At 47.0% G+C, this 15377-nt stretch overlaps 1 protein-coding gene across 1 annotated transcript in view; it reads left to right on the forward strand.

Annotated features, from left to right (window-relative positions):
- The window catches only part of NDUFA10 (NADH:ubiquinone oxidoreductase subunit A10), a 367340-nt gene that overhangs the window by 240075 nt on the left and 111888 nt on the right, over positions 1-15377 (forward strand). Inside the window, exon 6 of the mRNA XM_033944949.1 lies at positions 725-804. Within this exon, the coding sequence (XP_033800840.1) occupies positions 725-804 (80 nt within the window). The remainder of the gene's footprint in view (positions 1-724; positions 805-15377) is intronic.

The following is a 15377-nucleotide window of genomic DNA, read 5'->3' on the forward strand; positions in this document are numbered from 1 at the left end:
TGATGGATCTTTTAGGCCCCATGACCTCCACAGTCCATGTGACTCCATTTGCAAGACTTCATCCCAGGATGCCTCAATGGTCTCTAGCTTCACAGTGGTCTCAAGAGACCGACCCCCCTCTCAAAGCACATTTCTGTAACCTCATCTCTTCAACAGCATCTTCAGTGGTGGATGAATTCTTCCAGTCTGTCCAGAGGTCTTCTGTTTCACACACCTCCTCATCTAAATTTCTTAAAGTGGCAATGCATTTTTAAAGTGTCTGTATCGGGGCTCCCTGGATGACTTCAGCCACATGTGAGAATATCTGCCTGCTGTCCCTGGATAATACCTGTTACGGTAAGTAACTGTGCTTTACCGTAACAGGTGTTATTCAGGGACAGCAGGCAGATATTTTCACAACCCACCCACCTCCCCAGATTGGCTTCTTAGTTTGCTTAACAAACTGAGGAGCCGCGAGCAGTGTCGGGCAGGAAGGCACTCGCACATGCACGGTATGGCCAGCTCACAAACTTTCTCAAGTTCTTAAAGTGGCGATGCACTTTTAAAGCAGTCCTTTCCGGGGCTCCGTGGATGACATCACCCACATGTGAGAATATCTGCATGCTGTCCCTTTAATAACACCTGTTATAGTAAGTAACTTTGCTATATCTGAATGTAATGTGCTTTGACCATGGATTTGGAAAGGCAAGTTGTTAAATCTAAAATCTAACTCTTACTTCTTCAGCTGGCTGAGAAGAAAGTGTCAACTTCATACCTCCAGAGCATTGAAGATGCTTATAAGAAAAAATTCCTGCCTCAAATCAGGTCAGTTTTTGCAGGCTTCATTCAGCAACAATGGCATATATGCTGATGCCTTAAACAGTGGCAGAATTATTATGATACTTATTAGACGCCTGGATATGTTTGTGTTGTTTTTATATGTGAGAGAAAGGCACAGATACGGAGTGAAGTAGTAAGGATGGGGAATGTGCATGATTGGGGACTTGGGTAATGATTATTTAGGCATGGAAACTTTTTTTTAAATATATATATGCTCATATATGTAGAAGGATAGAAGACAAAAAGAAGATGAAAAATGTAACTTAGGAAAGGCTTTGAGAAACTACATCAGATATTCATCTAGAGCAGGGGTGCCCAATACGTCGTTCGCAATCGACCGGTAGACCAGGAAGGCAACACGAGTCGATCGCGGAGCCCATCCCGGGCTCCGTGATAGACTCGTGTTGCCATCCTGATCTACCAGGCCAATCAGCCTTCCTCTTCCCTACGTCCCCCGCCGCTGCCCCAAGCTTTCCCTGCAGAAGCGTCGGACCGACCAGCATTCCTTTCCCCGACGTCAGTTCTGAAGTCGGAGAGGAAGTTCTGGGCCAGCCAATCGCTGCCTGGCTGGCCCGGAACTTCCTCTCTGACGTCGGGGAATGGAATGCTGGTTAGTGCGATGCTTTTGCAGGGAGAGCTTAGGGCGGCAGTGGCTTGGGGGCCTGTTCTCTGGATGGCGGTGGAAGCGGCAAACCTAGTGGCTTAGAGGCCTGTTCCCCAATGGCGGCGGTGGCAAACCTGGTATGCTTGGGGGAGGGCAGAGAGAAAGGGGGCAGGCAGGGAGACAGAAAGAAGGGGGGGCATGGAGAGAGAAAGGGAGAGTTGGGGGAGAGAATGAGGTTTGGAGGAGAGGAAGCATACAGGAGGCTGAAAGAAGGGAAGAAATATTGGATGCACAGTCAGAAGAAGAAAGTGCAACCAGAGACTCATGAAATCTCCAGACAACAAAGGTAGGAAAAATGATTTTATTTTCAGTTTAGTGATCAAAATGTGTCCGTTTTGAGAATTTATATCTGCTGTCTATATTTTGCACTATGGCTCCCTTTTACTAAACTGCACTAACGGTTTTTAGCACAGGGAGCCTATGAGCATCGAGAGCAGCGCAGGGCATTCAGCGTAGCTCCCTGCACTAAAAACTGCTATCACGGTTTAGTAAAAAGGGAGGGTGTATATATGTCTATTTTTGTATGGTTGTTACTGAGCTGACATTGCATAGAGTCATCTGCCTTGACCTCTTTGAAAAAAACCCCGGAATATGAATGATAATTAACATTTTCTCTGCCTTTCAGTGTGCTCTGTTTTTTTAAAAAAATTATTGTTGGTAGATCATTTTGACTTGGTCATTTTAAAAGTAGCTCGCAAGCCCCAAAAGTGTGGGCATCCCTGATCTAGAGTTATGGAACAGTCTAATAACTTTTTGAGATTAGTTGGCAAACAAAATAATCCTTGTACTGCTGGATAACTATGTAACTGTATTTTTATCTCACATAATAACTATCGAGAATAGACATATTGTGGCAAACAAGCTGATCCATGTTTTTCAACCCCGTGACTGGTCACAAGGCTTAGGAATAGCACAAACTATCTTTTGTTAATGATGCACATCCACACTGGAGCTCTTCATGTCTCTTTTCAAGAGAAAGGTACCTCAGTTCGAGTTAAGGCACTAATTAGGGGGGTCTGGAAATTAGCACAAAATCTTCAGTGCCTAAGGAGTTATTTACATGGTCACAGGTTCACTCTGCTGTTGGCAATAAAGATGCTTACAGGAAACATTCCTCAGAATTAAAGATTTATTGGCAGACAAATGTTGGCAGGGAATGTTTTCTTCAAGGAGAAACAGGCCAAGATAGTCTTACATGTGGGTGACATATCCATGGAGCCCTGGTTGTAGATGCTTAATAGCATATGTATCAATTTAAAAGATGAAGACAGCGTCCCAACATTTTTGTGCGGGCGCCTTGGATGTGCAAGACCAGGAGTCTGTTTTTATCAGAAGTGAGAGGCTAACATCGTCGTTTTTGGCTCCTCTCAGCCCCAATTTTGTCTGAAGTATTTATCATCGTGGGATGTCTTCCCAATCTGCTTTTCTTAATTTTTTTTTTTCTTTCAGGAACTTCCTTCCTCTGTACTTTTCTAGACTTTCCCCCCAAATTTTAAGTTTCCTTTGTTTATCGCGGCTCACAGCCTTCTCAGACTTGAGCATACTCAGGAACTAGCCTTTCTTCATTTATATGAAGAGTTCGCCCCCCCCCCCCCCCCACCGTCATGTCTTTTGACCACAGACATTTTTTCCCATGTCTTTGAAGGTTCTCAGTAGCTTCAAGCATTATGATGCAATCGGACCATAAAACCCTTCCCCTCCATAAGAAAAAAGATCTCCACCTGAGAGTCTTCCTTCCCATTTTTTGTCAGGGAAAAGGGAGCTATTATCCCAGTTCCTTTGGAACTGGAAGACGAGCCCAGGGCTGAGATGTTTGTGGTCCTGAACTATTAGTCATCTCCTATAGAGACTGTGACTGTCCCTCTTCACAGCATCCTAAAAGACGTTCAAGTGAAGAATTGGGGGTCTTCTCTTTTGCTCCCAGTCTTCCCTAAAAAAAAAAATTGACACCATGTACCAGATCCAGCCTCAGTTGATCTTTGGTTGTGGAATCCATACTCATTCATCGCCCATCAGGAAAAATTGAATGGCACTTTGGCAAGATAGCTAGGAAGAAACTGCTGCTGTGTACTTATTGCATTGCTGCCCAACTCTAGTTCACCAAAGAGCATGTGGATAGCCCAGAAGAGTCTGGATTTAAGAAATTTCTTGAAATTGATTCTAATTTGTGTTTATCGTATTTTAAGGTATTTGGTAGTATATACTATGTTTAACTGGGTCTGTTTCCAGTAGTTGAATTTATTGTTAACTGCCATGAGCTCATAAGGGCTTTGGCGGAATACAAATGGTAATCCTATATAATAAAACCCTAAGGTTTCGTGTTCCCCGCCACCATGTTTTCTGATCTGTGGCCGGATTCTATTTTAGAACGGGCGGCAGGGAACACTCTGGCCACTCCCCTCCTCCTGCCCTCACTCACCAACCATTGGAGAAGCGCAGGCAAGCTCTCTCCCTGCATGCGTCCTGGCCGCCCCGATTGCCCTCCGTGGCTGTATTTGTCGGCGCGGAGTGGCGCTGGCGGCGGCTGCCGGGAGGAGGGCTTTGAGCCGCTGAAGACTCCCAAAAGCGCGGCAGAGTGTTGGTGCTGCTTCCGTGAGGATCGCGGCCGGCTGTACCAAACTTCGCAGGCCACACAGCACCTCAGTAGAATGTTTCTTCTGACGTACTCGATCGCGTCAGAGGTAACGTGCTACCGAGGTGCAGAGCGGCCTGTGAGGTTCGCAAAAGCCGGCTGCAATGCTCACAAAGCTACATGCTAGACCGGGGGAGCAGGTAAGGGGTGATGCTGACCGGGAGAGCAGGGAAGAGGGACCGGGGGAGCAGGGAAGAAGTGCTGCTGACCGGGAGAGCAGGGAAGAGGGACCGGGGGAGCAGGAAAGAGGTGCTGTTGACCAGGGGAGCAGGGAAGATGTGCTGCTAACTGGGGGAGCAGGGAAGAGGTGCTACTGGACCGGGGGAGCAGGGAAGAGGTGCTACTGGACCGGGGGAGCAGGGAAGAGGTGCTGCTGCCCGGGGGAGCAGGGAAGAGGTGCTGCTGACTGGGGGAGCAGGGAAGAGGTGCTGATGACTGGGGGAGTAGGGAAGAGGGACCGGGGGAGCAGGGAAGTGGTGCTGCTGGACCGGGGGGGGGGGGGTAAAAATGGATTTGGAACTGGGGCTGAAAATTTGGGGACATGTGAGGGAAGGAGGCTTTACTAGCACCCGTTAATGTAACGGGCTTAAACACTAGTGTAATATAATCTAATATTCTCTGGACAGATAGTCAAAAATTGACCACCTTGATTATAATAACATTTTGTTTGAGGAAAACACCGTTCTTTCAAAGTCAGAACCTCATCCAGACTTAAAATGAAACATGATAGTGAAGCTGCTTTGTTTCATCAGTACCTGGATGGCTTATCATCAATGATAGAACCATAAATAGTTTGCTTTATATTGGAAAGTTCTAGAACAGAATGTCAGACCAAGTCTGACCAAAACCTACTGAAATGTGGTAATATTTAAAAACAAACTACTGTATTCTTAAAAGTAAGGCCTCAAATGTAATTGAATTAAAACAGTTCTGTATTGAAGAATGGGCCAAAATTCATCTTTGTTAGGGTGGGAGATTAATAAGCAGTTAAAGGAAACATTTAGTTGATGATTCTGCTGCACAAGAAAGTGCCATTGTGTTACTGAATTAAGGGTTCACATTTTTCATGGAAGGTTGCATATTATTGAATCTTTCTTTTTGTTCAATATGAGGGCCATTTTTAAAGTAAGAATCATTTGCATATAGTAACTAGATGCTTTGGACAGGAACATTGTTGGGAACATGTCTAGACTTGTCTATAACCCTGCCAAGCTTTTCAGTGCAGAGGTATTGCATTAACTATGTCTATCATCAATCCCTCCAATTGTGAGGTGCAATTGGTGATTTGTTTTTTAAATGCAAAGAACATTTGTCAGTTGAAATTAAATGACAGCTAATTGAAGTATATGGTGAAGGTGTAAAGAATGAGGCAAATGTGTTTCTCAAAACACAGCAGAAGTGTTGCAGGAGTTTCAGTGGGAGATACTGGACCATTCTCCAAACAGCCCAAACCTGGCTCCATTGAATTTTCATCTTTACCCAAAATTAAAGAAATTCTTGGGCAGAAAATTGATTCTTGGGCAGAGACTGATGATGGCATCCACAAAACTGTCGTCAACTGGTTCAAGGAACAGGAGGAAGACTTTTACAATAAGGGGATTGTCAAGCTAAAAATGGCCCTCATATAATCAAAATATGCCTTTATCCTAGGATAACCAAGCAGCATATTATCTCAAATGGGTGATGTCATCCACAGAGCTCAGCATGGGACAGTCTGAAAGTGAACTATCACTTAAAATTTTAAGAGCTTTACGACTACCCGTACTGCGCACATGCCACTGCCTTCCCACTCATAGAGGCTTGTGGTACCTCAGTTTTTTGTTTTGTGTGGAGTGAAGCAGTACTGTTTGACTAGACTCCAGTTAATCTGCATTACCTTCCCGCTTTCGCGTTTTGTTCTTCTTTATTTTTTTAGTTAATATTGGGTTTATTTTCTTTACTCGGAGTTTTTCTCAGCAAGTTTTTCTCTCAGTTTCAGTTACTTTTGCCCAGTGGCGTACCTAGGGGGGGGCGGGGGGGCGGGCCGCCCCGGGTACCAGCCCTAAGGGGGTGTTCCCGGCCTTGCCGTTCAGTCCCCCGCCACCCCCAAAGGACCGCTCGCCCCACTGACCTTCCTGCACCACCTGTGAAGCAGCCCGCAGCAGGATCGCGAAGTCAGGGTCAGCATCCCTGCGCTGCTTCCTGCGCCGCGATCCCGCCCCTCCTCTGACGTCAGAGGAGGGGCGGGACCGTGGCGCAGGAAGCAACGCAGGGATCGCTGACGCTGACTTCGCGATCCTGCTGCGGCTGTTCATAGGTGGTGCGGGGAGGCCAGGGGGGCGAGCGGTCCTTCGGGGTGGGGCGGGGCATCAGGCCTTCAGGGTGGGGCGGGCGGGCAGGCAAGCAGGCTTTCAAGGGGGAGGGGGGGGACAGGCAGGCAGGCAGGCCTTCAAGGGGGGACAGGCCTTCGGGGGGGGGTGCAGACCTTCAAGGGGTGCAGGCCTTCAAGGGGGGCAGGCAGGCCTTCAGGGGGGTGCAGGCCTTCGGGGGGGGGGTGTAGGCCTTTGGGGGGGTGCAGACCTTCAAGGGGGGGAACAGGCCTTCAAGGGGGGAAAGGCAGGCAGGCCTTCAAGGGGGGGACAGGCCTACAAGGGGGGGGGACAGGCCTACAAGGGGGGGGGACAGGCCTACAAGGGGGGGAAAGGCAGGCAGGCAGGCCTTAAAGGGGGGACAGGCCTACAAGGGGGGGACAGGCCTACAAGGGGGTGGGACAGGCCTTCAAGGGGGGGACAGGCAGGCAGGCCTTCAAGGGGGGGACAGGCCTACAAGGGGAAGGGACAGGCCTTCAAGGGGGGTGCAGGCCTTCAAGGTGGGACAGGCAGACCTTTAAGGGGGGACAGGCCTTTGGGGGGGGGACCATGATTTAGAAGTACACGGAGGGAAGGGGGTGTTCAAAGAGACATGCATATGCCAAACTTTGGGGGGGGGAAGAAATAATGGGTCTGAAAATAGAGGAGAGGGAGAGAGATGATGGACCATGGGATTTAGGGAGGGAAGGAACAGAAAGGGAGAGAAATTGGACACAAGAGATGGTGTGGAGGAGGGATAGAGATACTGGATAGGAGGGTAATTAGGAAAAGAAACGGAGAGATGGTGGACTCTGGGATGGTGGGGAAGGAGGGAGAGATGCCGGATGAAAGGGTATTTAAGAAAAGGTGGATCTGTGGAGGGAGATGAAAAAAAGGAAAGATACCAGACTTCCTGGGAAGGGAAGGGAAATGGAAAGGGAGGACAGAGTTGGCAGATGGATGGTTAGCATGCAGAAAGAAGGAGACCCTGGCAAGCAAGTTATCAGAAGAAAACCAGAGCCTTGGACCAACAAGATTTGAAATATAACCAGACAACAAAAGGTAGAAAAATTAATTTTATTTTCTGTTTTGTGATTATAACATGTCAGATTTGAAATGTGTATCCTGCCAGAGCTGGTGTTGGACTGCAAACGTGAGCTAGGATTTAACAGAAAGAGGAAAAGTCCTTTTTGTTTCTTTATTTTATTTACACCACAGCGCCAGTGTGGTTAGGAGAAGCCAAAGGGGGTGAAAAAGCTATAAAACCCACCAGGAGTTTTGAAAAAAATCACCCAACTGGGCAGGAAAATCGAATTGAAAAACCAATTCAATAGGGCTGAATCGAATCAAAATTTTTTTTTTCCTGTATCTGGCAGCATTAGTTTGCGCTACTGTCTTAGACTTTAGGACCTGGGATTGGGGAGAGATGGCATCCTCAGTACTTTATAATGCAAGTGAAACGAGGATTTGGTCAGACTTTTGAAGGGTCTGCAGAAAAAAAATATTGTATAGGCCGGGGACATGAGACAGCAGGAAATGGGAACTTTTCTTCCTTCTATTTTTGTGAATGGAAAGGCTGAGGATGTCAGAGAGGTCAGTTAAAATATGTGCTTTATAAGAAAATATAATAATGTGTTTTATAAAGTTTATAGCATAGCTGGCCTACCCAGTGAGGTGTTCCTAGTGGTGATGGTGGCAGCGTGTCAATGTGTTGAGAGGAAGAGGTGGTCTGGGAAATTCTGCTGAGCAAACTCCGGGCCCATTTCCACCCCCCAGTTAGTCCACTCCACTCAACTGATTCACACACTGAGTGGGTCTTTGGGTGTTGTTTTGGGATCTCTTCCAGTGGTTTATCTCCTTCTGGTCCAAGGAAGGAAACTTTGTTATCCTTAGCATTGACCTACAGAATATGTTTGTAACAGCGCTGCTTGTGTGGCATTAGGCTATGTAGTGATCGAAAGAAAAAAACAGACCTTTGCACATTTTTGCACTATATGGTGGGTGTATGAGGAGATTCACATTTCCTGCACAGCTAAGTCCATGTGAAGTTACCTTGTGCTGTATTTGACATCTAGCAAGGTCTCTGTTTGAAAGGAAAGATCTAAACTTAAAAATGAAGTGGCCAGAAGTTATGGTAAAAGCAGATAGTGTAGCTGGTTTTAAGAAAGATTTGGACAAATTCCTGGAGGAAAAGTCCATAATCTGTTATTAAGACATGGGGGAAGTGTCTGCTTGCCCTGGATCGGTAGCATGGAATGTTGCTACTCTTTGGGTTTTGACCAGGTATTAGTGTCCTGGATTGGCTACCATGAGAATGGGCTACTGGGCATGATGGACCATTGATCTGACCCAGTTAGGCTATTCTTATGTTATGTTCTCATCTGTAGGGGCCTTTGTTTTCACTTCTTATTTTAATGTATTTTTTTTCTGGGAACTTATCAGTGTTTTTTTATAATGGGAACAAAAATGGAAGAGAATTAATGTGTGTGGAATGGGGGGTAACTAATTTCTTCAGCTAAATAATTCAATCCACTTCAAACAGACATAGGAGAACTTGTGCACCATTCACACACCCTCCAACCAAAAACGTCAAAAGAAAAAAAACTGTTCGACAACCTCCTAGCCATTCGAGCTGCAACACTCGACCCCCAACTCTACAACCAATTGATATCAACCACAGACTGCAAAACCTTCAAAAAGAAATAAAAACCCTTCTATTCAAAAAACACATAAAACCGAACTAACACAATCAGAACTGTCCCAAGCATCACCTGCAACTACTCCATATGTACTTCTAATGTCATGACAATTTAGACATAATTTATGTTATGTTATGTTTGGAATAATGGTTACATATATGAGGTTCAATAAAAGAAAATTTTCACTGCCTGTTTCTATTCTGACCATTTATTCCATTTCATGGTTATTGCAAAAAAAAAAAAAAAAAAAAAATTTTTTTACATGGGGGGATGGGGGGGGGGTGTCAAAAAATGATGGGCCCCGGGTGCCACATACCCTAGGTACGCCACTGCTTTTGCCATCTCCTTCCGGTCATGTTGACGCCTTTCACGGGCAATCAGATCGCAGAAGGATAGCGAGGAACTCCAGAGTGACTTGTGTCAGTTAGAGAAATGGGCGGAGAAATGGCAGATGAAGTTTAATGTGGAAAAGTGCAAAGTAATGCATTTAGGCAGAAAGAACAAGGAACACGAGTATAGAATGTCAGGTGCAATTCTGGGTACAAGTAAAGGACCTGGGTGTATTGATAGATAGGACCCTGAAACCGTCGGCACAATGTGTGGCAGTGGCAAAGAAAGCAAATAGAATGTTAGGCATGATAAAGAAGGGAATTACGAGTAGATCAGAGAGGGTTATAATGCCGCTTTATAGAGCAATGGTCAGACCACACTTGGAATACTGTGTCCAACATTGGTCTCCTAACCTAAAGAAGGATATAAAACTTCTGGAGAGGGTGCAGAGACAAGCAACGAAGTTGATTAAAGGTATGGAGAACTTGGAATACGAGGAACGACTTAAGAGACTGGGATTGTTCTCCCTTGAGAAAAGGAGACTGCGAGGGGATATGATCGAGACTTTCAAAATACTGAAAGGAATTGACAAAATGGAGCAGGAAAAAAAATTATTTACAGTGTCCAGTGTGACACGGACAAGAGGACATGGACTGAAGCTAAGGGGAGACAAGTCCAGGACAAATATCAGGAAGTTCTACTTCACGCAATGAGTGGTGGACTCCTGGAATGCTCTCTCAGAGGAGGTTATTGCGGAATCCACCGTTCTAGGATTTAAAAGCAAACTAGATGCACATCTAAAATTATGCTAGGTGTACACCTGGCTGGGCTTCCGCGTGTGTGGATCGCCGGACTTGATGGACCGAAGGTCTGATCCAGAGATGGCAGTTCTTATGTTCTTAAGCAGTGCTGCTTTTCTCACTGATCCTTATATTTGGTGTTTATAGTTTTTAGGCTGGACACCGAGTCCCACTTTTGCTCGTTGCCTTCAAGAGAAGCAGCCGTCGACATCGACAGATTTTACTTCAGGGGAGCAAGTTTCAAAGTCAAGTATGCGTAACAGGTCTGTACAGTAGAGAATGACACAGGGACAAATTTTTCCCCGTCCCTGCAGGTACTCATTCCTGTAAGCTCCTGCCCCATTCCTGCAAGCTCTGTCCTCATTTGCACAAGCCTCAAACAATTTAATATCATAAGTGCTTGAGACTTGTGCGGTTAAGGCAGAGCTTACAGAAATGGGACAGGGTCAGCAACAAAACCCATGGGGATGGGATGGGGAAATTGAGTTCCTACGGGGACAAATTTACCCCCGTGTCATTCTCTACTGTACTTTTATCAATTCTTTATAATGAGAGCAATCTATTCACACTTTTTTTTTGTGGTGGATCAGTATTTTATCCCAGGACAAGCAGGCAGCATATTCTCTACATGTGGGTGACATCACCGACGGAGCCCCCTAGCGGACGTTTTCGCAAGCAGACTTGCTCGAAGACCTTCAGGCTTACGATTGGCCTGCGCATGCACGCGTGCCCCTCCCGCCCTGCCTAGGCATGCGTCTCCTCCGCGTGTCCTCAGTTCTCTGTTTTCCGCGGAGCCAGAAGCACTGCTCCCTTGCTTTGTGCGATCTCATTGTCCCTCTTGTACCGTGGCTTATTTGGTTAGTTTCTTTTGAGTTGCTGTGCTGTCTTTCATTTTCTTTATTTTCATTTTGTTCGGTTCGTCTCGGTCTTCCCTTGGCCGCCTGGCCTCGCGTGGCTGTGGCTCTCTTTTTTCTTATGTCCTGGCCTCGTTCCGGATTTAAAAACTGCACTAAGTGCTACCGGGTCATCTCCATCACCGATCCTCATCGTTGGTGTGTGGAGTGCCTGAGTGCATAGCACCGTGCTGAGTCGTGTTCCCGTTGTGTGATTTTCCAACCGCGGGCTCTTCGTAGACTGGTGGCCAAGATTCTCCAACTCTTTGGCCCCATGGATCCTGCGGGACTGGCCTCGAGCTCGGCCTCGACGCCCTCGTTGGGCGCCTCGGCCTCGAAGTCCCCGTCAGCTTTCCCACCAATCCTTGGTGGTTGAGTCTTCCTTGAAGAAGTCTAACTCCTCGAAGGTTTACGCTGCCGTCCTCCTGGGCAGGGAGGGACATACGATGGACAAATTTGGTCACCGCCTTTATCAGAATTCGATGATGGCGAACTGTGTCCTTAACTACAATTTCTTGTTCACATCCTACCTCCGGTTCTGTATAGATGCCCTCCGCTCGTTCCGGGGGTAGTACCTGAGACTCGGCATCGGGAGTTTCGTCTCCTTGAGGAGACCCTCTCCCAACTCCGCTTGTATCTGTTTCAGGCCTCTTACGATGCCTTTGAATTGTCCTCGAGAGTTACAGCCTTTGCAATCGCCATGCGTCGCTTCCGGATTGTGGATATGGATCAGAATCTACAGGATCGACTTGCCAATCTCCTGTGTGTGGATCATGAGCTCTTCGATGATTCCATCGAGGCGGCCACAAAGCACCTCTCAGACCATGAGCGGTCCTTTGCGTCTCTGGTGAAACTTAAACCTAAGGCCCCTCCGGCTCGACAATATAAAATTCCTCTCCGGAGGTATCCACAAAAATCCACTCCTGTTTCTCTAGGCCTCCTTCGAACAGCCACTGCAGCAGCAGCAACATCATCAACCTAAGACCCAGCCGCCGGCCCGGCAAAGCCCGGGCCGTCCTTTTGACAATTCCAGTCTGAGCCTTCGGGCTCCCATCCTCCTGGAGCCTTCCCCCTTCCTCATCGGGAGTTGTCTCTATCATTTCTATATCCGGTGGGAAAGTCTTACCACCGACAGTTGGGTACTGTCTATCATCTGGGAGGGGCACTCCCTTCACTTCAGTCGTGTACCCCCAGACCTGTCTCCAAGAGAGTTTCCTTCTGCTTAGTCCCAGCTTCCTTTCCTTTTGCAGGAAGCTCGGGTCCTTCTTCGCCTTTGGGCGGTCAAGGAGGTTCCCCCGGAATAGTGGAACTCCGGATTTTATTCCTGGTACTTTCTGGTACCCAAGAAGACGGGGAATCTGCGTCTGATCCTGGACCTCCATGCTCTGAACAAGTTTTTGTTCCGGGAACAATTCAGAATGCTCACCCTTCCCACGTTGTATTCCCTCTTGAACGAGGGGAATTGGCTGTGCTCACTGAACCTCAAGGAGGTGTACGCGCACATTCCTATACACCCGGCCTCTCGCCAGTATTTGAGATTCCAGGTAGGGGGATCTCCATCTCCAGTATCATGTTCTTCCCTTCGGCCTGGCGGCTTCTCCGAGGGTTTTCATGAAATGTCTGGTTGTGGTAGCTGCGGCCCTGCGCCTCCGCGGCCTGCAGGTGTTTCCCTACTTCGACGACTGGTTAATCAAAGCATCCTCTCGCACCGAAGTCCTGCGAGCGACTAGACAGACCATCTTGCTCCTTCAGAGCCTCGGCTTCAAGGTGAGCTTTCCCAAGTCTCACCTCTACCCGTTCCAATCTCTCGAGTTCATCAGAGCGATCCTGGACACGGTTCGTCTCCGCTCCTTCTTGCCTTGGCCTCGTCAGGAGTTCCTTATCCACTTGTGTCGGATGGTGACCCATCTGCACTCGGCGCCGGCTCGGCTCATGATGGTCCTCCTTGGCCACATAGCCTCCATGGTCCACGTGACTCCTTTTGCCAGACTTCACCTCCGTATTCCGCAGTAGAACCAGGATCGGGATTCTGTCTCCCGACGCATTGTCGTGACTCCTTTGTTGCAGAGGTCTCTCCGCTGGTGGTTGCTATCTTCCAATCTCTCCAGAGGTTTTCTGTTCCATGCTCCTCCTCTGCAACAGGTCCTCACGACGGACTCGTCGACCTATGCTTGGGGGGCTCATCTGGACGGTCTGCGCACCCAGGGTCTTTGGTCCCGTGCCGACCGCTTTTGTCACATCAATCTTCTGGAGCTTCGAGCGATTTTCCTCGCTCTGAAAGCCTTTTGTCACCTACTTCGCGACCGGGTGGTGCTAGTTCGCACGGACAACCAGGTCGCCATGTATTATATCAACAAACAGGGGGGCACGGGTTCCAGGTCCCTGTGCCAGGAGGCGATGCGGCTCTGGGATTGGGCCATTCGCCGCAACATATTAATTCGAGCTGTCTACATTCAGGGCAAGCAGAACTGTCTGGCCGACAAGTTGAGTCATCTGCTGCAGCCTCACGAGTAGTCCCTCCACTCCGTAACCCTGCGTCAAGTGTTTGCTCGTTGGGGGACTCAGGAAGTCGATCTGTTCGCATCCCCCCTCAATCACAAGTTGCCCCGCTTCTGCTCCAGGGTCTACACCCCTCTCAGGATCGAGGCGGATGCCTTCCTTCTGGATTGGACAAACGAGTTCCTGTATGCATTCCCTCCATTCCCTCTGATTCTGAAGACTCTCGTCAAGCTCAAGTCTTTGCGTGCCACCATGATTCTGATTGCTCCTCGGTGGCCCCGACAGCCGTGATTCTCCCTTCTGTTGCAATTCAGTTCTAGGGAGCCTCTTCCTCTGCCTGTTTTTCCTTCTCTGCTTACGCAGAGTCAGGGTTCTCTGCTCCATCTCAACCTTCAGTCTCTGCACTTAACAGCTTGGTTCCTCGAGACTTAATGCCCTCGTTCCAGTTCTCCCAGCCTGTGCTGGATGTCCTGGAAGTGTCACGGAAGGAGTCCACTCACCAATGTTACCATCAGAAGTGGACCCACTTTTCTTCCTGGTGTGCTACTCAGCAGCTGGAGCCGGTCTCTGCCTCCCTTTCTGATGTCATGGATTATCTGTTGCACTTGTCTGGCGCTGGGGTCATTCCATGTCAAGTGATCAGATTCTTGGAAAGTGCCCTGCATGACCATCACGGATTTTGATGAAACTTCATATGCAGAGTCCACCATGTCTCAAAAGAACTTTGGTAAAGTTTTAGTTTTGCCTGTGGAATATTTGTGGAGATATAGCCATTTGTTTGACCCCATACCACAATGAAATACAGTACGACAATGACATTCTGACAACTTTGAGACACAATATCTCCCGAGCTGTGTTTCCAAAAAAACTGAAACTTAGCTACCCTGCACAACTTTTGGAGCTCTATTCAGTGCTACCAATAATAATTTTTGTCGAGCACTGAGTGAATGGCTGAATTACAGTAAACTTGGCCGAAAAAATTAGTGCTCCAAAAAAAGTCAAAGTTTGACATTACTTAGCTCCCACAATAATTCAGTAATAAATGCGAAATTTGGTGCATAATGTCTCAGTACAACGTTGTTTTCAAAAGTACAATTTCAACCTCCAAGCTCTTTCCATTAGTTTACAAATTAAGTGTAAAGTTGCTAATTTGTGTAAAAAGGCCAAAAATAGGGTATTTTCAGCCAGCTTTTACAGAAAAATACCTTTTAGAAACTCTTTCAAATCAGTCTCATTAGAAAGAGCATATTTCAAACCCCCTAGAAAAGTGGATTTCATTTTTCAACGCAGGTTAACAATGGCTGAAAAAGGGGGACAAAGTTGGGAGAAGTTGCCACAGCAACAACCTCTATTTCAAAGTACCCATTCTTTATTTAATTCATCTTATTTTATTGTATCCTTTATTGTATATTTAATGTATTTTTCTCTGTAAACTGCTTAGAACTTAACGGATTTAGCGGTATATAAGAAATAAATAACATAACATATTTCAACATAGTTCTGTCATTTTTAAAGTTACAGTTTTGTATTGACGTAGTATTACTACTACTCTATTGCGTTGGTCCATGGTGACATTGTCACTACCAGTTCAAGAGTTTGAACTGGCAGAAAAAGAAAACAAGTTGTAATTTGTGATCTGCATGCAACAAAATTATCACCTCAATTTCTAGTTAGGAATAATCATTAATTAAGAACACTATAATTGTACCCAAAG

Source organism: Geotrypetes seraphini, chromosome 5 (assembly GCF_902459505.1).
Source record: "Geotrypetes seraphini chromosome 5, aGeoSer1.1, whole genome shotgun sequence".
In the NCBI taxonomy this organism is placed as follows: Eukaryota; Metazoa; Chordata; class Amphibia; order Gymnophiona; family Dermophiidae; genus Geotrypetes; species Geotrypetes seraphini.